At 34.3% G+C, this 21,831-nt stretch overlaps 1 protein-coding gene and 1 long non-coding RNA gene across 3 annotated transcripts; one reads left to right on the forward strand and one right to left on the reverse strand.

Moving 5' to 3' along the window:
* Positions 1-1,011: 1,011 nt before the first annotated feature.
* LOC110669862 (golgin candidate 2-like) lies at positions 1,012-19,907 on the reverse strand. 2 transcript variants are annotated; one of them, XM_058131707.1, is made up of 10 exons: positions 19,467-19,906; positions 18,194-19,330; positions 17,442-17,552; positions 17,259-17,318; positions 16,302-16,359; positions 4,049-4,101; positions 3,782-3,874; positions 2,582-2,707; positions 2,173-2,220; positions 1,012-1,524 (listed from the first exon to the last, which is right to left on the reverse strand). In XM_058131707.1, the coding sequence occupies exons 1-10, from the start codon at positions 19,518-19,520 to the stop codon at positions 1,183-1,185; spliced, it is 2,082 nt and encodes a 693-aa protein (XP_057987690.1). In that variant the 5' UTR covers positions 19,521-19,906; the 3' UTR covers positions 1,012-1,182. The 2 variants fall into 2 exon arrangements, with proteins under 2 accessions (XP_057987690.1, XP_057987691.1); XM_058131708.1 differs by lacking the exon at positions 2,173-2,220 and having other exon boundaries at positions 19,467-19,907.
* LOC131171780 (uncharacterized) lies at positions 11,942-13,618 on the forward strand. The gene is made up of 3 exons (XR_009142430.1): positions 11,942-12,048; positions 12,793-12,849; positions 13,427-13,618. It is a non-coding gene; the product is annotated as an uncharacterized LOC131171780 (long non-coding RNA).
* Positions 19,908-21,831: the final 1,924 nt, after the last annotated feature.

Below are 21,831 nucleotides of genomic sequence, written 5' to 3' on the forward strand. Positions count from 1 at the left end.
GTTGCATTATATTGTTCTCATTTTTCATATAAACTTGCAGTATTCTCAGGAGAATCTATTTATAGTAGTGTGTATGAAACTGTGGGATGCTAAACTTGTGTAATTTTTACATTTCCATGGTGTTTTTCTTTAAATTTTTACTCCTAAATTATTATAATCTTTTGTTGGTTGCAAATCTCAGCCTTTTCCTATTCTTTGCTCTCATTTAGATATCTATCAAGTATTTACTTTTGATTCATTGAATTAAAGTTGTGTGCTTGTTGCCCTATTACTTGCTGAAGGGCTTTTACATTTGCCCATTAGACCATATATGTTAGGGATATCAATTTGATATGAAAATATTATTCATATCAACCGGTGGCAACTAAATTAGTAACTGAATTTACCAACAAGTGGTTACGTTAGTGGCTTGAAACTGATCCCAAGTGGACTTTAGTTGTAAGGTTAAGAGTGTGAATTCTAAAGCCGTGTTTATTGATATGGCTTTACTTGAATACCACTTCCGATTCGAGCGTGAAATACTAGGTACTTAAATAAAAAAAAAATAGAAACTGAATTTTATTTAACTTATTACAATTAAATCACTAAACTTCAGAGGAATTCAGTAGAATTTGAATGTCAAGAATTTGAGTTTAATTAAATTTATTTTAATAGATTTATTATAATTTTTTGTTAATTTATTATTTAAATGAATCATATCTTAGTTGCATTATATTTTATTTATTTGCACCATCAAATCAGGGGATATCTAATCAATCTACAAAGGGAAATGATGAATGACATGTTCAATGATTTCTAGCATCATCACTATGCGATTAAAAAAAAAAATTTTGATGGTTTGCATCATGATTAAAAAGAAAATTGAGTAGAACATATTACTTTCTTTCATTGATTTGCAAATAGTTAAAACTGCACAAAATAATACCTCAGGGTCTTAAAAGCTGAGGCAGAAAAAGAAATTAAGGTGAAAATGTCAACTAACATAAGCTTGATCTTATATAAGAACGAAGCTATTAATTTTTAGATCAAATATTTATATTAAGATTCGTGTAAAGTCAATTTAGGTATACACATAATTGAAATAACAAATGCACGGACCTGGATACAAATATTTGAATGTAAAAGGCTGCTAGGCTTGCTTTTTATATAAGGTCTAGGTTAAAGTAGTTGCCCGAAGACACACTATACATCTGCAGTATTGTTGATGTTTTCCAAGGATATAATAGCTCCAGATCTGCCCTCATTTGATGCTTGTGAATGTGTCAAAAGAATGTAAATGACCCAAAAGTGTAGGCATACAAGGTAAACCAGAGACCACAATTTCGCCGTTGGATTTCTCCTTACGAACACAGCACTGGCCGCGAAAATTGCATCCAACTGCTGAAGTAGTGATCCTAAGTGTGCACTTCCCAATCGAATTTTGTCCTCCAATAAAGGCCTCGACTTTGAATTTGGGATCTCCCATGTCCCTGATTCCATATCCTTTGAAATTGACCTATTTTCGTCAAGCAACCTTGAAACTGCCTGTACGTGCACATGCATTATGGCATAAAAAACCAATCACAATAATCTATTGATAACATCCCAACACCGAGGCGCCCCACCCCCCCCAAAAAAAAAATAAATAAATAAATAAAAAAAATTGATACAGATTATTTGAGGCAAAAAAAAAAAAAAGGATAAATTTTAATAATCCCTGAACTTATATAATTATAACACTACAGTCCTTCAACTTTAAAGTACAATATAAAATCCCCTAAACTTTCAAATTTTGTACAGTAAAATCCCTCTGACTTTCACTTACTGATTTTTCAATTAGAAACTAACGTGAACAGCTCTTGCATGACACTTAGTCAAAATTTCTCTCTCCGCTCTTATGCAAAGTGTAAAATTATTCTCTCTATACGTGAAAAATTATTCTGTCTATAGAAAAATGATTCAATTTACACATAGTTTGAGAGAAAAAAGTAAAATATTGACTAAGCTCCATGCTAGAACTGTCCAGATCAGCGTCTAATTGAAAAATCGGTAACTGGAGGTAAGAGGATTTTACTGTGTAAATTTTGAAAGTTGATGGGATTTTATGTTACATTTTTAAGTTGAGGGACTGTAATGTTATAACTAGATAAGTTCAAGGATAATTATCAAAATTTATCCGGCAAAAAAATGTACCTCAATTCTGAATAAAAGGGTTGCCTTCTCCGAGGAGAGAGCCTCAACCTGGCTCAGTAGGCAGAAATAATAATTTTAGTATTTGCACAAGCACTGGAGATATTTTTGTGATTTATTTGATGACTTTAAATGACAATATAAAGCAATTAAGTCCATGACTAACTGAATCTTGCCGACTTGTGTATTCCTGTAATGAAACTCAAAGGTCTAAGGTGTCTGTTTTATGTTTATATTTTGGGAGTTTCCACTTTTTGTGTGTGCATTTGCATGTAATAATCTGAAATTTTTGGCATAGTTTTATTTCCATACTGAGAATCACAGATGCAAATAGACTTGGCAGACACCAAATTTAGCATCCTTATTACTGAAGTTCACCTGCGTCATTTGAAAGATGTTAGGAAACACAAACCTGGGCTTGTTTCTGAATTAAATGGTCAGTCAACTGAGCAAGCCTTCTCTTAACCTCAATTTCCACTTCCGTCGGTTCCTCTAAATCCTTCCTTGTCATTTCAATATTTGCTTCCAGCTTCTTTGCCTGAGATAGATCAAGTAAACCTTATACAAGTAAATAATACAACTTGAAAACATACACACTGCTTCTGCCTAAATGTAGGAATTAAAATCATCCAAACACATGCTCAAGATTATGTTAACCTATCAATGAAATACAGAACATAGCTTCAGCAACACAGGTACTGGCATACACCAAAAAACTAAATAATAAGCATCAAATCTCAAAATCTCCATTTCATAAGGTACAGTATAATCCCTTTGACTTTTGAGCTTTTCCCTTATTTTCCAATGTAAAACAAGGTACATGAGCACTAGAAATTCATCCAAAGTCGTATCTCTACCATCTTATACCAGTTAAAGCACTTGGAAAAAGTGAAGTGTCCATTTTAAAAATCTAAAAATGTTATTATGTATGCTATTTTACATTCTTTTATTTTATTGTAAGATATGCTTTCATTTATGAGTACCCCTAAGCAGAAATCCACCAAGCAAAAGCTGAATCCAAATCCAACTCAAAACATCTTTTTTTTAATACATAATTTCATCATTAGTCAAATGTAGACTTTTGGGTAGTAAACAAGCCTATACAACAACACCTGTCTATACATAAATTGCAAATGGTTTATATAGTCAACTAGCCTATGAACCTCCAACCCGAACTCTTTAGTTGTCAGATCTATCACAATGATGGAAGCATTTACCAAAACAACATCATTATATGATCGCTCATCATTGATGAAAAACACAAATAACTGCATCAACATCATGGTCAGTTCACAGTTTATTCTGTTCTTGTTCTTCCCTGGAGAGGCTTTTTCCTAAGGAACAAGAAAAATCTTATGTTTATCTACTCCCCTACATTTGTGTATACATGCATTAATTTACAGAGTCACAGATGTTCTGAGTTCAAACCATTTATCCTCAAACACAAATGCAAATAAACCAAAATACTTCTAGAGACAAATACTCAAACGTATAAATCTTCAAGCATCTATGGAAATATTGCAAAGTTGTATAATATATTGGCCTCACAAATCTTTTACAGCAAGTTGGTAGTAAAGAAATACCACACTATATTGAAAGCAGAAAAACTAACCTTATCTTCCAATCTTCCAATTTTATCATTCAGAAAGGAGTATTCTGCTTCAAGTACATCCCTTTCAAATTCAAGTCCTTTAGACGCTGCTGCCTACAAATTTTCAAATGAAACATAAAGATCATCACAAAGTGGCCAAGAAAAACCTGTTCACTCAGAAGAGCTTTGACAGAGCAAAATAAAGCATTGGCCTCCTGTGAAGACTATAACACCCTTTTGCCCTGTTTATGCGCCAAATGAATATTGAACAGGAAAAGCATAACTCACATGGTTTAGATATGTCCCAGTTTGGTGAGTCTTGAAGACCTTCCTTCTGAGTTCTACAAAATGAGTTTTAATGATTCGTAAGACAATCTGTATAAGACAAAATAAATTTTTGCAAACTGTCAAATCAACCTTAATTATTATGATTATTATAAACTGATATATGAATGTTGGTCATTTACAGTATGACTATCTATTAGTGACTGCCTGGCAAGGGTCAATTTTCAAGTAAAATCATTATCATCACCATATCATTTACATCATAAATGCACAAGCTTTATTGTTGTGTTACAAGTCCTTAAATGTAACAACCCAGAAAATTAAAAAAAAAATATATATATATATATATATATATATATATATATATATATATATTTTGAAGAATGGGATTGGCGTGTGACAGTGGGTTTCCCACTGTCACAGCAGCCTTTTTATTTAAAAAAAAAAAAAAAAAATTCAAAAGAAAAACGGGAGGAAACCCCCCCATTTCTCTTCTCTCCCTCTCCTTCCCTCCCTTCTTCTTCTTTCTTTTTCCGGTGACCGGCCGGCGACGTCCCAAGCAGCTCCCCACCGGCCGGCGACCCTCCGGCGACCACCAGGACCACCAGAAACGGCGGCAAGAGAGGGAGAGGAGAGAGAAAACGCGCGCACAGTGGGCAGCGGCTTTCCGACACAATTCCGGCTTCGTCCGACGTCCGATCGAGGCGATTCCGGTGGCGTTGGAAAGCTTGTTCCGAGAGCTTTCTTTTGACACCAATTTTGAAGCAAATGGAGGTCGGATGAGTGAGATATGGAGGAGAGAAGTTTCGGATTTTTCAAGCTTTTTCGTCAGATCTACGACGATCCGACCGTTGGATCGACGATCCGAGACCACATATGGACTGAGGAAGAGGAGAGGAACATGGTGGTATGATCAGATCCGGCAAATGTCGCCGGTGACCGGCGGCCGGCCACCGTGCGCGGTGGTGCCGGCGGTGGCTCCGGTGAGCTATGGAGATGGTTCAACTTCCAGAGGCTTCCTCATAAATTTTTGGAATTTTTGAGATGCAGACAAACTTCGGGTAAGACAATTTTTATTATTTCTCTGTCTGTGGAGCATAAATACAGTGTTTCTTAAACAGGAAAAATTGGAGAAAAATTCTAAGAAAAATATATGATGAAAGTAAAATTATTTGGAGATATTCTATGGTGTTAGTTGAATTTTTGGGTGATCGTAGAATATTTTTGAGAAATATGGATGGATTTTAGTTAGATTTTTAGCATATAGGCATATAAGATTGTTTGAAATTAAGATGTTTAAATTTTATATAATTGGTTGAAGCTTGAGGATGGAGGTTTAAATATGTGAATATTAAATTGGGTTGAATTAAGAATATGTTAGCTGTTGGAAACTTATGGAATTGAGTAAAATTCTTGAATAAAATATTCATGGGTGACTAGAAAATTACAATTCATTTTGCAATAGCCTTATAATATTATTAAGGGCACATGGGCAAAATTTTAGAATTTTTAGAGCTTGTTTGAGTGGATTTTGAAAAATGTCAATTATAGGGACTAAAATGTAATTTTTAAGATTTTGAGTATTATCGATTTGGAGGACCGGGAGGGGCCATGTGATATTGATGAGATGTGATTGTAGGAATTGAGAAATTAGAAGTGTTGTTTAAGCCTTTTGCAGTTGGGTAGGTCCTGTGCAGGAAACTCACGGATTTTCGACATGAATTAGGCTGTCTATTGCCTCTTTAGAGTTTTATCTTAACTTAGTACTAATAAATTTATAATTTAATTATTAGGTGATCGAGGTCAGCTATTTTTCTCGCATCCAAAGACCACAATAGTCATCGGTGTACAGTGAGTAGAATATTAATTTTAATTGTAATTTCGATATTATTAGACGTTCAAGCATGCCCATGCATCACTTATATGCATATATTTATGTAGTTAAACTCTAGGCACGATTTATGTTGCATTCATAACTGTTGATGTGCCATGGATGTTGTTGTGGTAATTTGGAGCAGTGTGCATGCGTTGGCGTGCGTGTGATGTGGTGTGGACTATGAATAGGACGGGATAGTCACGGCTTGAGTAATTCGCTGGGACCCGATCCTTCGAGGGGTAGTCACGGCTTGAGTAATTCGCTGGGACCCTCGATTTGGTTATTAAGTGGAAGTCCGAGCTTGAGTAATTCGCTGGCACCAGGTTGGATTTAAGAGAGTCAGATAGGGATCACTCCCATATGTTATGATTGATACTACAGGGTGTGTGAGTGCTCCAAATTACCTTTTTGATGTTATGATGTGAAAATGTTGTTGATGTTGCATTTCACTCTACAGGGCGCATTAGTTTTAGATAGTTATAGAGATTATGGTTAAAATTGATATTTTACTCTCTGAGTCGAACGCTCACTCCTGTCAATATTTTTCCAGACCACAGGAGGAGTTATTTTACAGAGCAACCTGGTTTCTTCCTCGCAGGTTTAACGTCGATTATTTAATTGTTTTACTATCTTTTCTAAATTTAAAATCTAGAACTCCGCATGTGTTAGAAATAGTGTGGACCATTGTGGAGGTTGTGTTAATTTAAATTTTTGAGATTAATAAATGAAGATTTGTATGGTATTTAAACAGTTTGTAAATGAGGTAACAGGGTTGAGCTGGGCTCCCCTGATTTTAGTTTCTGAAAATTTCTGGGCTAAGTTGGCCCGAAATGAAATTATAACAGTTTGATTTAAATTATTTTATATGCATATTGGGCCTAAATTGTGGGCCTAGTTATGGATTTGAGGAATAGTTAGGCTTACTACGGGCCCTGGGCTTTAAGTGGCCTGTGTCCTAGTCTTGGTCCGGCCCATAGGTTGGGTCGTGACAAAGTTGGTATCAGAGCTTAGGCTCTAGATTCATGGGAAATAATATAATTGGGAGTGTAAAAGGAGTCTTGTTAGGATGTTACATGCGGAGTATAGGATTCTGTTTTGTCTTTTCTGTAATTCTTTGTTTCTAGATTCTGCGTTATACCTCGGGAAATATAAAAGTGCCTCAATTAGTGTCTTGATTTTCGTGGAGTACACAGAAATGTGAAATAGAGTTAGTAGACATGTGAGGTCTATCATGAGGATACGTACTCCAAGAAATGCTATGTTTCTGTCTGTATGGGTTTAAATGGTCTGCCCATTTCGTGCAAGGCACGAGTACATAAAGGTAAGTCTTGAAAGTACAGTTGCCCTAGATAAGGATGAGGATACCATTGCTGATAATCATCAGTGGATGACCCAGTCAGAATAAGTTTATGATAATAGAAGATTCAAGAGAGATAAGAAATTGGGAGACCTAGTCGGTCAGGACGTATCGTAGTAACTATACAATGTTCTCGATGTCTGCTCTGTAAGCTGCAGATTACAGTACCGACATGAGATTATTGTGTAGAGCTACTTGCATCCCCGTGGTGCTCCATAATGAGGGTGTTTGCGGATGGCTTCTGTTTTGGTACAGTTATGCCAGAACAGAGTTCTATATTTGCAGAGGAGTTGCGAACTCCTAGTTAAGGGTCTAGAGTTAGAATATTGAAAGGTCACAGTTGGGTGGTAACTAGAGTCAGTGACTCAGTTACCCTAGCATGAGCTAGAGCTGCATTAAGAGTTGCCATCAGACCAGAGGTTTCGGATTAGTTGCAAAGTAAACGTGACACTTATAGAGTGAGATCATCTAGTCTTCAGTATGGAATTTTGGATCATTTTTGTAGTACGATAAACATTTTGCTTAGAGCTTAGTGAGAATAGTATACCTTGTGTGTATCAGTATGAAATAAAGTACAACCCTACTACCTAGGGAAAGTCAGAACTATGAATTGATGATTCACAGAGCTATAATATGATAGGAGAGTCATTAATTTGACATGGTTTTGGGCAAGGTGGTAAATGTAGTATCTTTGTTGCAGCAAGTTAGGGTATAGTCCTATCTTTTCAGAAGGGATCGAAAATTATTACTAATAATGGTGACCAATAAAATAGTGCCCCAGATAGGACTGTAGAGTGTGGTAGAGAGTAGTTGGCTCGGGTATCCTGCAGAGGATACAAGTTTCATTATAGGAATCATATATAATCAGATCACGATGGATGTAAATCCTTTGAATTGGATGACGGGTTTGGGTGCCCGGAATCTTAAGTTTTGGCTAATTGAGTAAACATGGAAAATAATAATAATAATAATAATAATAATAATAATAATAATAATAATAACAAATAAATAAAATTACTGCAGAATCAGTTCTCGAGGTAGTAAGGGTATTATGTAAACTAAAGGATAAGAATAGAAATCATACGATAAAGGTATGACTGCAATTTCCTGAGTTCCTTTCTAACTTCATATCGTTCAAAACAATAGTATAATCTAATTATAATAGTGTCAAGAGTAATAAATTAGCAAAGATAAATTATAGAAGGCCAATGGATAGAGAAAGTGCAGAATGAAAGTTTGGACAATTGATTGCAGATGCAATATAATCTAAATGCTAGTGGAAGTACTAGCTAGAGTGGTCAAAGGACCAAATCTGAGTAGCATAGACATGTGATAACGTGGTAGAAACTCTGAAAGATATAGTTTGCAGGTACAGTTGTCATGTTAGGAAGAAGAATGGAACCAGGGATAGAATAGTCAAGTTCTATTTTGGGTAAGACAAAGGAGATAAACGGAAGGACAACCTGAAGAGCGCATAATAAAAGGAACAAAGTTAAGATATAGGGTAGGCTAAGTGTTATTCTTGGCAAGGTGCATGACAAGGATGGAAAACCCAAAATGGGACCACATTAGTGAGAATAGTGATGGAGGTATGGAATAACATAATAATGAGTAAATGCTAGAAGGTGTGCGATGGTATTGCGGACTACCTAATTAGGTAGAGAAAAAGAAGTTAGTAAATAGTAAGTTGAATAAAAGTTAATCTAAGGGATCAAATAGGTATGATGAGAGGAAAAGAATGATAGATAATGACACATAGGTTTTAGGTTAGACTTTTGAGATAGTGAGAAGGTAATTAGAGGTTCGTTATGAATGTCAGGCAAACATTTTTAGTGTGATCAACATAATCACTTTGCAGTGAAGCAATAACGACAGAACAACAGTAAGGGTAGAACGAAAAGTGACAAGTATGGGTGGTAATAAATCACTAGAAAGTTCAAGGATCAAATTAATGACCATAGATAAGGGTGGAATTAGTGTTGGAAGAATCTATTAGTGAGAGAAATTTTTCAGAATTCAACAAAAGTTAAGGGCACAATATAAACGATGATAGATATGAATCAGAGGTCGAGTATAAGTAAAGTTAATAAATTATAAAATATTATGTCAGGAAGGACAATGGTACGGTAAAGGGTTCATGCAGATGATACCTTATAGGTAGAGCACAATTGTGCTAAGAGATGATGAAATTTGAAGAGAAAGACCAAGAAACATAGATTAAACATTATTATATGGACAATTGACGTAGTTGAATATAAGAGGATATTTTTCTTTCTTTTCAAGTTTAGCTTGTGCTTTTGGTTTTAGAAGGTTATATAAGGAACAGAGACTGAGTCAAGGAGACCTAGTTATTTGAGAGTTTGGTAGGCACCAATTCATATACAATTTCCTGATATGAGAATGACAGTAAGTGCATACCTAGTGTTAAGTATGAAAGGATGATCAGAGTAATGACAAGAGTTAAATTGAGTTAGCTACTAAGGCTTGCAACTGTTTTAAACTATGAGCTAGAGGAAATACTATTTATGGATGAGTTTCAATAGATGAAATTGTTGCTGATGGATAATTTGAGGTTGAAGTTTAGAAAGCTATAGGCAGTATATGTGATTATATTAAAGAGAATGAACACATGAAGTATTTTGTTTAGAATTAAGGCATGGCACACATTTCCCATAGCCGTGTTAGTTCAGATGGAACTTATAGTTCTGGGGCTCATATCCATCCAGGATAAGCAATTTCCTACTAAGGCTGGTAGGGAATGATAATGTTCTGATAGTTAAGTTGGGAAAAGGGGGATACAAGGAAAATTTTCTATGGTTAATTACAAGTGTTACATAAGGTGAAGAATGTGCTGGTAGGAGTAAATCGTAAGGTTAGAATTCCTGAAGTAATAGAACTAGTAATCAAGATAAGACTAAGAAACAAAATGAAAGTTAAAGTTGATGATGGGATAGACATCTTTGAAGGAAAAGGTGTAAGGATGAGATAGGACTAAAATTAAGGAATAAGTACAGCAGGTTGAAAAGATATCAACAATACCAAAAAAATAGGAAAAGGGAAGTGGATAAGATGCAAAGGACAGAAAAAGAGCTCGATAGAGCCAGTTATAATGATGAGGATAAGGAGGAATAGGTATGCTAGGAACACACTAAGAGACGTTTAAAACAAGTTATTATGAGATGATAGATTAAAGGAGTAGTAGAGCCTCGATCTGAGTGCTAATGTGTCAGAAGTAGGCCACATACTAAGAAGCTATAGGAAGAAGTCTAGATATTTATATTCCAGAGAAGGAGTGAGAATTGATAAGTCGCATGGGTTGAGTTGTCAGAGAATATAAACACTTTTGTTACCTAGAAGGAGAGACCCAGTTTACTTTCCAATATTGATAAATGATACACTTGGCCCTTGGAGGAGACTCTACCTGACTAGTTACATAAGATCGATAGAGGTTGGTCTAAGTACCTTAGTAATGACACAAAAGAGATTAAAAATTTGAAGTATCATGGGAGGAGAAGATTTATAGGTATTGACCACTGAAGTCATAGGAAGAGTAAAGATCTCGAACAAGATGCCTAGATTAGGTGCTACAGGAAAGCTACTCATAGGATACCATGGAATAAGGAACATAAGTTATGTCATTGGGGAAAACAGAGATTATTAAAACAAAGGAATGATGACTAAAGTCACCAAGAGACACGTTAGGGCGTAATAAAAGTGAGATAAGCGCCAAGGTTAATTAAAGTTATCAGATATCAAGTCGAGAGTAATAGAGTTATAATGAATACCTGAAGTGTCAGAAGAATGGTCAATGAATAGCCAAGAGATAAGAGCATCTCTAGAAAGAGATGATGACAAATAGGACACTATAGTAGAATCAGAGAACAGTAGAATGTCATATATAATATACGAAGAGTTCGAAGAATAAATGTTTTACCAATATCTGCATAGCTGGAGGAGTAATGATTGCACTTATTTCGATAATATTCTTTTCCATATCTCTTGTTTATTCGAAAATTCGAGGACGAATTTTTCTTAAGGGGGGAAGAATGTAACAACCCAGAAAATTAAAAAAAAAAAAAAATATTTTGAAGAATGGGATTGGCGTGTGACAGTGGGTTTCCCACTGTCACAGCAGCCTTTTTATTTAAAAAAAAAAAAAAAAAATTTCAAAAGAAAAACGGGAGGAAACCCCCCCATTTCTCTTCTCTCCCTCTCCTTCCCTCCCTTCTTCTTCTTTCTTTTTCCGGTGACCGCATGACGCCCCAAGCAGCTCCCACCGGCCGGCGACCCTCAAGAACCACCAGGGACCACCAGAAGCGGCAAGAGAGGGAGAGGAGAGAGAAAACGCGCGCACAGGGGGCAGCGGCTTTCCGGCGCGATTCCGGCTTCGTCCGACGTCCGATCGAGGCGATTCCGGTGGCGTTGGAAAGCTTGTTCCGAGAGCTTTCTTTTGACACCAATTTTGAAGCAAATGGAGGTCGGATGAGTGAGATATGGAGGAGAGAAGTTTCGGGTTTTTCAAGCTTTTTCGTCAGATCTACGACGATCCGACCGTTGGATCGACGATCCGAGACCACATATGGACTGAGGAAGAGGAGAGGAACATGGTGGTATGATCAGATCCGGCAAATGTCGCCGGCCAGCGGCGCGGCAGGCGGCCAGGCGTATGCGGTGGTACCGGCGGTGGCTCCGGTGAGCTATGGAGATGGTTCAACTTCCAGAGGCTTCCTCATAAATTTTTGGAATTTTTGAGACACAGATAAACTTCGGGTAAGACAATTTTTATTATTTCTCTGTCTGTGGAGCATAAATACAGTGTTTCTTAAACAGAAAAAAATTGGAGAAAAATTCTAAGAAAAATATATGATGAAAGTAAAATTATTTGGAGATATTCTATGGTGTTAGTTGAATTTTTGGGTGATCGTAGAATATTTTTGAGAAATATGGATGGATTTTAGTTAGATTTTTAGCATATAGGCATATAAGATTGTTTGAAATTAAGATGTTTAAATTTTATATAATTGGTTGAAGCTTGAGGATGGAGGTTTAAATATGTGAATATTAAATTGGGTTGAATTAAGAATATGTTAGCTGTTGGAAACTTATGGAATTGAGTAAAATTCTTGAATAAAATATTCATGGGTGACTAGAAAATTACAATTCATTTTGCAATAGCCTTATAATATTATTAAGGACCGCGGGGCAAAATTTTAGAATTTTTAGAGCTTGTTTGAGTGGATTTTTGAAAAATGTCAATTATAGGGACTAAAATGTAATTTTTAAGATTTTGAGTATTGTCTGATTTGGAGGGCCCAGGAGGGGCCATGTGATATTGATGAGATGTGATTGTAGGAATTGAGAAATTAGAAGTGTTGTTTAAGCCTTTTTGCAGGTTGGGTAGGTCCCAGGTACAGGGGAAACTCTGCCGGATTTTCGGCATGAATTAGGCTGTCTATTGCCTCTTTAGAGTTTTATCTTAACTTAGTACTAATAAATTTATAATTTAATTATTAGGTGATCGAGGTCAGCTATTTTTCTGCATCCAGCAGCCACAATAGTCATCGGTGTACTGTGAGTAGAATATTAATTTTAATTGTAATTTCGATATTATTATATGTTCAAGCATGCCCATGCATCACTTATATGCATATATTTATGTAGTTAAACTCTAGGCACGATTTATGTTGCATTCATAACTGTTGATGTGCCATGGATGTTGTTGTGGTAATTTGGAGCAGTGTGCGTGCATTGGCGTGCGTGTGATGTGGTGTGGACTATGGATAGGACGGGGTAGTCACGGCTTGAGTAATTCGCTGGGACCCGATCCTTCGAGGGGTAGTCACGGCTTGAGTAATTCGCTGGGACCCTCGATTTGGTTATTAAGTGGAAGTCCGAGCTTGAGTAATTCGCTGGCACCAGGTTGGATTTAAGAGAGCTGTATAGGGGATCAGCTCCCATATGTTATGATTGATACTACAGGGTGTGTGAGTGCTCCAAATTACCTTTTTGATGTTATGATGTGAAAATGTTGTTGATGTTGCATTTCACTCTACAGGGTGCATTAGTTTTAGATAGTTATAGAGATTATGGTTAAAATTGATATTTTACTCTCTGAGTCGAACGCTCACTCCTGTCAATATTTTTCCAGGCCACAGGAGGAGTTATTTTACAGAGCAACCTGGTTTCTTTCTCGCAGGTTTAACGTCGATTATTTAATTGTTTTACTATCTTTTCTAAATTTAAAATCTAGAACTCCGCATGTGTTAGAAATAGTGTGGACCATGGTGGAGGTTGTGTTAATTTAAATTTTTGAGATTAATAAATGAAGATTTGTATGGTATTTAAACAGTTTGTAAATGAGGTAACAGGGTTGAGCTGGGCTCCCCTGATTTTAGTTTCTGAAAATTTCTGGGCTAAGTTGGCCCGAAATGAAATTATAACAGTTTGATTTTAAATTATTTTATGTGCATATTGGGCCTAAATTGTGGGCCTGGTTATGGATTTGAGGAATAGTTAGGCTTACTACGGGCCTCGGGGGCTTTAAGCTGGCCCAGGTCCTAGTGCCGGTCCGGCCCATAGGTTGGGTCGTGACATTAAACCAAAGAGAGGGATAAAAAGAAATGAATATGAAGGCAAAGCAAGAAGGAAAAAGAAAAAACAAGTTTTTAAGTTGGAAATAAACTATTTGCTTGCTAGAAATTTCTCCATTAAGAAATTGTATCTCTATAATCTTCTCAAAATAAGAAAGCCTGTAGAAGCAATTACAACCAGAACCACTATAACTTGATTCCTACATATTCAATTCAAGTCCCTCTATAATCTCGGAACTTATCCCACTTTGATCTTACACTTACCAAACCTAAGTACCTAACACCTAAGATTTTATGTAACACCGACTGGTCATTCAAGAAGCAAATTAAATGGAAAGCATATGACAACTGGAGATCATATAAAAGATCCTTTTTTTAGCGCACCATTGCTATTTACCATATTTTAACATGTGAAAATTTGTGAAAAAATTAATTAGAGTTGGTCTGTTAGCACTACAACAGCTAAGGATGGCACAACAGATAAGATTGATCCAAATGGGCCAGCAGAAGCAAATCCTAATCTCGTAAGATAGAAGAGATTCACAAATTGGGAAGTCTAGAACACATCAGCAGCAGCAGATGGGATCAAGATAAACACCAGAATTTTAATTAAATGAATATCAGGATCAGATCATTGTATTCCTGTCTTGAATTTATCTTATCATTTAGTTGTCAATTTCTATTTTAGAGATAATTTTCAAATTCCTTGTTTTAAGGATGGTTATACCATCAAGCTTTATTTAAAGACAACCAAGTTTAATAAAAGATCACAAAGAAATTCATTTAGTTTTTGAGTAATTAAAACTCAAAAGTTTTAAGGTTCCCTGAAATTCATTTAGTTTTTGAGTAATTAAAACTCAAAAGTTTTAAGGTTCCCTTTAATGAGCTTGGTTCACAATCATAGGTCGGAAAAAGAAAACTTCTTCTCCTCCAACTCCTTCCTTCCCACCAATTAATCCTCTGCAAGTTGTTAATAGACTTGTAACTCGATCCGTCACACGGGTCCTTAATATGGTCCAATATGTGGTAAGAATCTAGCAATCTGCTAGTTATCCACTTTATTGTTCAGTGGGTGGAGAAGTTAGGGACATAATATTATCACTATTAGAAGTGCCTTGGGCCTTTCCAAAATCAAGTTCTCAAATAAAGGTTTTGAGTTTTTGGCTAATATTCATAAAGGTACAGTATGCTTAAAGTTCTAGGCAAGAGTTTAAGAGTTTGGGACGGAAGAAGAGGAGAGGGAGGGAGGGAGCTGCCATGGCAGAGAGGGGGGGAGGGGTGGTTGTGTTTGCGGGCACGGGTTGGGGTGGGGGTTTTGTGTGGTGTAAAGTATTGCTAATCTAAGCTTTTATTCAAGCCCATTGGTAGATAGGTTGGGGGGCCACAGGGGACCCCTTGTACAGTACAGTTTCATTGGCCTAAAGTGTTTTAATTATTGCCTTATCAGGATATCTTTATAAATTTGGGTTTTCTTTATGCTTCTAAATAAAGGAAAAAGCGTAAACTTTGTAGGTTGGTTGTAATTTTCTCCTTTATAGTGAAAAAACATAAGTGCCTCCATGGACATAGGCACATAAAAAATTGCCTTAAATTTTCCTCTTTTATTTGTGTTTGTTCATCTCTTTGTTTGTGGGATCTCGTAACTCTGCTAACCTTAAGACAGCTTTATAGTAATCCGCCCAAGCATGTTTGTGGTGACTGGTGAGATTAGGTTTGCAAACTAGGGATTCACAGTTAAAGTTAAAAGAAGAATATGTATAAAGGTTTCTAAGTTAACTTAGGGCTGGAAGGAATTAGTATTTATGGTCATTTCCTATATTAAATTAGATTTTGAGTAGCATGAATTTTGCCCAGCAGTAGGTTTTGACGAGGTATTCAAAAGGCTATCTGTATAGCTTAATCTGAAGGTAAAAGCTAAGAAATTATGCTGATATTGAAACTTTGATGTAGTAAAGAATGAAGGAAAAGATCTGGCATTGAGTAAAGCATGTAAAGATTTGAATGCTGGTGACGTGAACCATAACAATTGCTACTTGTTGGAGCAGCAAATTAAATATTAACAATACATGCTTATAATTTGATGTGAGCAATAAAATAACATGGTGCTCAAAATTTAGAAACAGGATAATGGAAATAAGTAAAATAGCTTGAACAGTGCCATATCCATATAGAAGAAGGAGAATGAGAGGAAGAAAATGGAAAAACCATGGAAAGATATACTCAAACTAGGCTTGAATGGCTTCAAACTCAAACTCATCCATTATCGTAAGTTTAATTAATAACCAGAGCATATAGGAACTAAATAGAACATAAACAAACCATATTCAATTCCTTTTAGAAATGCCAGCAATATCATCTGACTGGGAAAACTAAAAGAGAAAAGAGAATGCAATTTCCACATTTATTCAAATAACCAAGAACAAAATAGCACACCTTCAGGAGCCAGTTCTTTAAACTCAAGTTGTTGCCTAAGTTCTGCAACCCGATTAATCTGATCCACAAGAAAAACACAAATAATGATCTTATTTGTACATATATAAATTAGTTATGCGTATATGCATTGCATATCTGTATGTTAAACAAAAAGGCCATAAAGAGCCCACAGCCCAGCATTGCATATGTCCTCAATAGAGAAATAGCACCTTAGATTGGCAAATACTGATAATATATTTCATCAGCGCATTACAAGGACTTTGCCCCTACAACCCTCACTCATCAACTCGGAAATCCTTTCAAATAAGATTTCCAAAGGATTATATAAATTCAGATACGAAGTCTGATCCATCTAAAATGAAGAAGCCCCCAAAGAACAAATTTGGTCTCTCCTCCTCTCCCCTTTGTTTTCTCTTTTTATCTTTTTCATTGCGCTTTTTTTTTTTTAATTTATTTATTTATAGATGAGCAACTCTACCATTTCTTGACATCTCTGTTTTGATTCAGACTCCCCATGTAACGTACTCTCCCTTCCTTCCGGGTTAAGAGCTGAAATGAATTTTGTTCAAGAACTAAAATTTTGATTCATTGATTCTCCAATATATATATATATTACATGTTCCATCATAAAATGTTATAAACCCCACTGTAAAATAGTGCATCAGCACATCCATCAAAGTTCTTCAACCAGAAGACCAAGACCAAGAGCTAATTATCAAGACTTTGGGCTATCCAAATACATATTTCATGAGAAACAAAAGGAGGTAATAGATAGATGCAAAAAAAAAAAAAAATGTTATGCAATATCTGTCTTCTATGTTAAAGATGGTATCTTCAATTGTCTCTCCACAGTATGCAAGAAATTCAACCAAGTGGACAACGTTCTTCTAAAAAGAGTTCAGAAAGAAAAAGACGGTAGATACATCAACTTAGCGATTTAAATCTGATTCACAATACCTCCATCTCAAGATTCTTCTGTGCAGTAGCAAGGGATCTTGCAAGATCAGCATTTGCAGTCTGCAATGACATTGACCTTTAGAAACAACTACATTAACACTAAATATAAGATATGTAAAGGATAAAGAAAGAATTACTGCCCAAATAAACTTGAAAGTGACCATATGAAACAGGCTAATATACCTCCAGTTTAGCCAAGCGAGCTAGGGCTTCCATTCTTGTATTGTTATGTTTCTGCTTTTCCAATTCAACAGCCTCCATTGTTTCCATCATGGTTGTCTGAAGCTCTGAAGCCTGATCAAAAAAAAAAAAAGCTGCAATAACTAAATAATTAGCACTTAAAAATAAAGGATAATTTGATAAAAGTCCAAATTATATCAACATAAGTATCATGTTGCAAAATTAAAACCAAAAAACAAGATAGGTGCCTTCAGCTGTATATACCAACAATTTGTGCTCAATACCCCTGATATGTTGGGTATAGAAGAAAAAATTAGTTTATCATTGTCTCAATGGGTTGTTATTATGAAAGACCAATAAGAACTACGACTGCTGCATATGCTGCACCTTGCAGATAAGGCTGAGTCAAGCAGTAGGGTTATAAGGTCTAAGCATGCCCATTCAAAAGGTCATCAGCAAACCCATAACCTAAATCAACCTGCCCTCTAATTCAACACAACTAACCTAATTTCAATCTGATATAAAATTATTTGCCTAACAGGCTAGATCAAATAGGTCAGCCACTGAATACGAGTATTCCAAAAAAATTGATGCAGAACAAGTTTTCTTGGCTCTTGGTCAGCACATAAATAAAGACAACAGATTCACAATTTTTCACTTTTCCCAATCAGAATGAAAGATGATCTCAATTAAAGAAACAAAAATGGCAAATCAAAATGACAATATTGACATAGTAGAAAACCTCTAAAAGATACCTCCTCTGCTTGCTGCTTTGCTCGTTCTTCGAGTATTTTCTCCAAGCTCTGTTTCTCTCCTTCCAATCTGGCAACCATATTCTCCCGCTCTTTGATGGCCTCCACAGCTTTAGCTGCTGCTTTCTCAGCCAAAATCTTCTCTCTCATCTCCCTCTCTTGTTCATTCTCCGAGTCAGATGTTGACACTGAATCACTGTCTGAATCAGACCCTTCATCACTTGTTGAAAAACCTTTCTTCAAATCATCAGAAGCAGAACTTCTAGATGCAGCACCAGATCGATGCTTCCCCCTTACAGTACTTCTAAGCCTATCATAAACATTGCTCATTCCTTTCTTTACATCAGATACACCACCAACTCTCTCCGACACTGATGGCATTTCCAGAGAATGACTCTTAATTCCCACTGGTAAAAGATTATCCTCAGACATATCCTTGGATTCAAAAAGCTTACCATTTTTCTCATTTCCCTGATTTCTCTGCTGATTAGCACCAATGTCCTTATGATCCAGCTCTCCCCTATCCAAAATCTTACCATCACTCTGCAAATCAACACTCGAAGACCTTGCAGAAGACGTAGACTCTTCCTCATCACTAGGTTTCACATTTAACCTAGTTCCAAATGAAATATCAAATCTCTTCTTGGACTTAACTCCTCCACTCTCTAGCACTGTCAAAGTTGAGCCAGAACTCCCTTGCTTCCTACCACCATACTTCCTCAACCCTCGAATCGCAGATACCTCATTACGGCAATTTGAAGAGGATGAAGGTGTAGCCTGAGTTGGAGTACTAAGGAGCTCAGTCCAGTCACTATCAGTAAGTGTAGGCCTAGGCTTCGGAGAAGATTTTGGGGCATTTGCAATCTCTTTACCTCCTCCATTGCTCTTACTACTAACGTTACTAAAATCACTTAGATTCTTAACATTAGGATCAGTACTCGATTTTCCAAAATACTTATGGCTATTACCATTGTTGGTTTCATGAGCTGTTTTCTTCTTCAACTGGTCCTTCAACGACACCGTTCCACCAGCACCTCCTCCTCCTCCTCCTGCTGTTCTTGAAGGGACATGAAATTTTTTATCCTCATATCGCGACGGATCCTCGTTCTTCTTCAACGATTCAGCCGCTTGCTGATCTATCTGAGCCACCATCAACGATTCAATCCCGATTATCCCCAAATTAAAGAAAAGAAAATAATTCCTCAAAAATAACAATGGAAATCAAAATTCAAAATCCAAAACACACGAAAAGAGATAAAAAGGAAAGGAAATTTGCCTGTTCGAAGAAGGTCTCAGCGACTTTGAGTTTCGAGGAGATCCAATTCGCCATTTATTTTTGCTCTCGTATTCTGAAAGATCAGAATTCGTCACTGCTCGATACGCATATAGCACATTTTAGCAAAAACCGATGAGAGAATGCGTTGCAGAGAAGGAAGAGAGCAGCAACCAAGGAGAGGGATCATGAAGAAGGAGAAGAAGAAGAAGAAGAAGAAGGTAGCTTGTGAATGTTAACATGACAGGTACGCGCCATTTTTTGCTGTGGCCTTTTGGTTGAAGCAGTTAGCACACCGGTGATGACTGATGATAAGGGTTTGTGTCTGGTTGGCAGATTCTGGTTTGTCTGTGATGAAGGAAATGCGTCCTTCTTGGATTTTGCTGCAAGTGCCCTCGATTTCTATCATCCTGCAAGTGCAGAGAAAGTCTGCTATTCCATGCAGAATTAATATATGAAATGGAATGATAAATTAATTAAAAATTAATACTTAATCATAATAGATAATTATTATTTTAAAAAAATTATTTTAAACACATAAAAAAAATTAAATATTACCGACCTATTCATATTTATTTATATAATTTTAATTAATTTATTATTTTATATAAATCATTCTATATGAAATTACTATTATATTATATAATTTCTCAAGAGACAAAGCAGTGAGCAATGCATTGCACGTACATGAAAACGACTACGCAATGATTGGGTGAAAGGGGTGTGCGATTTTGATTCTGTTAGACTCTATATAAGAGCAAAAATCAAACTAATATTTGGATAAGATTCTAATTTTATTTTTTATTATTTTAATTTTAATTTAATATAATTCTTAATTTGATTTTAATATTAATTTTTAAAATAATTTTATATAATTATTTTTTAAAAAAATTATTTTTAATTAATATTTAAATTTTAAATTTATTATTAATATATAATATATCATATAATAATTTGAATTTGATATTTTACAATCCTGAAAACAGTTTCAATACTATTAAATTAAATTTGATTGGAATAATATTAAATACATTAATTAAAATTAATCAAAATTGATATATATATATATATATATTAAAACTAAAGTATATAAATAAATTTACAAAATTATGCCATGTATTTAAAAAAGTAAATTAAAGTTTTATCATTTGTCATTTCTTAATATAGCAATTATTGACAGAATGTCACTCGACAAAGAGCGCCACCTGTTTAAATTGATTTTATTTAAAAATATAAAATATTTAAAATTTTATTTTAACTAACTTTTTATTTTCTTTTAATTATTAGTTACATAAAATATTCAAATCTAATTAATATATATATTACTCACTAAAAAATTATTTTTGAAATTTAAGAATTTATTTTTAAAACTTATATTAATATATATTTAAATAATTATTCACTAGAAAATTATTTATGAAATTTTAAAATTTACTTTAAAAATATTTCTTGTATTTAAAATTTAAGATTTTTAATAATAATAATTTAAATATAAAAATTTCCATATGATATATGTGTTTTTTCTTCTATTTTATTTATACTTTTATTGATATATGACAACTAATTTAAATGATAATATAAAATAATCTATTAATTAACTTATGTTAAAATTTAAAAATAAATGATTTATTATCAATATAAAATTATATCCATTACTAATAAAAAAATTTATATATTAATACTTGAAATAAAATTAATTTTTTTGTTTAAATATTTTTGAATTTTAATTGCTAAAATTTTAACCTGACAGTAAAAAAATTAATTATCAAAAAAATAATATTTTTTTAATCTAGAAAAAGAGTGAATTATTTTTTAAAAATTATATTAATATATATAAATAATTATTCACTAGAACATTATTTATAAGTCTAAACATTAATTTTTAAAAACATTTCTTATATTTAAAATTTAGGAATTTTAATAATAACAATAATAACTTAAAAATAATTATCAAGAATATATTTAATTAAAATTTCAATTAGATTAGAAAGAGTGAATTATTTTTAAAAAATTATATTAAGATATATTTAAATAATTATTTAATATAAAATTATTTATGAAATTTAAACATTTATTTTCTAAAAACATATCTTATATTTAGAATTTAAGAGTTTTAATAATAATAATTCAAAAATCACCATATGATATATGTTTTTATTTATTTTTTTTATCCTTCTATTAGTATATGACAACTAATTTATAGAAAATATAAAATAATATATCAATTAACTTATTTCAAATTTTGAAATTAAATAATATATTATCAAATACAAAATTATATTGATTACTATTAAAAAATTTATATATTAACACTTTATAAAATTACAATTAACTAAAACTTTTATTATTAATAAAATTTTATAATATG

This window comes from Hevea brasiliensis, chromosome 13 (genome assembly GCF_030052815.1).
Source record: "Hevea brasiliensis isolate MT/VB/25A 57/8 chromosome 13, ASM3005281v1, whole genome shotgun sequence".
Taxonomy (NCBI): domain Eukaryota; kingdom Viridiplantae; phylum Streptophyta; class Magnoliopsida; order Malpighiales; family Euphorbiaceae; genus Hevea; species Hevea brasiliensis.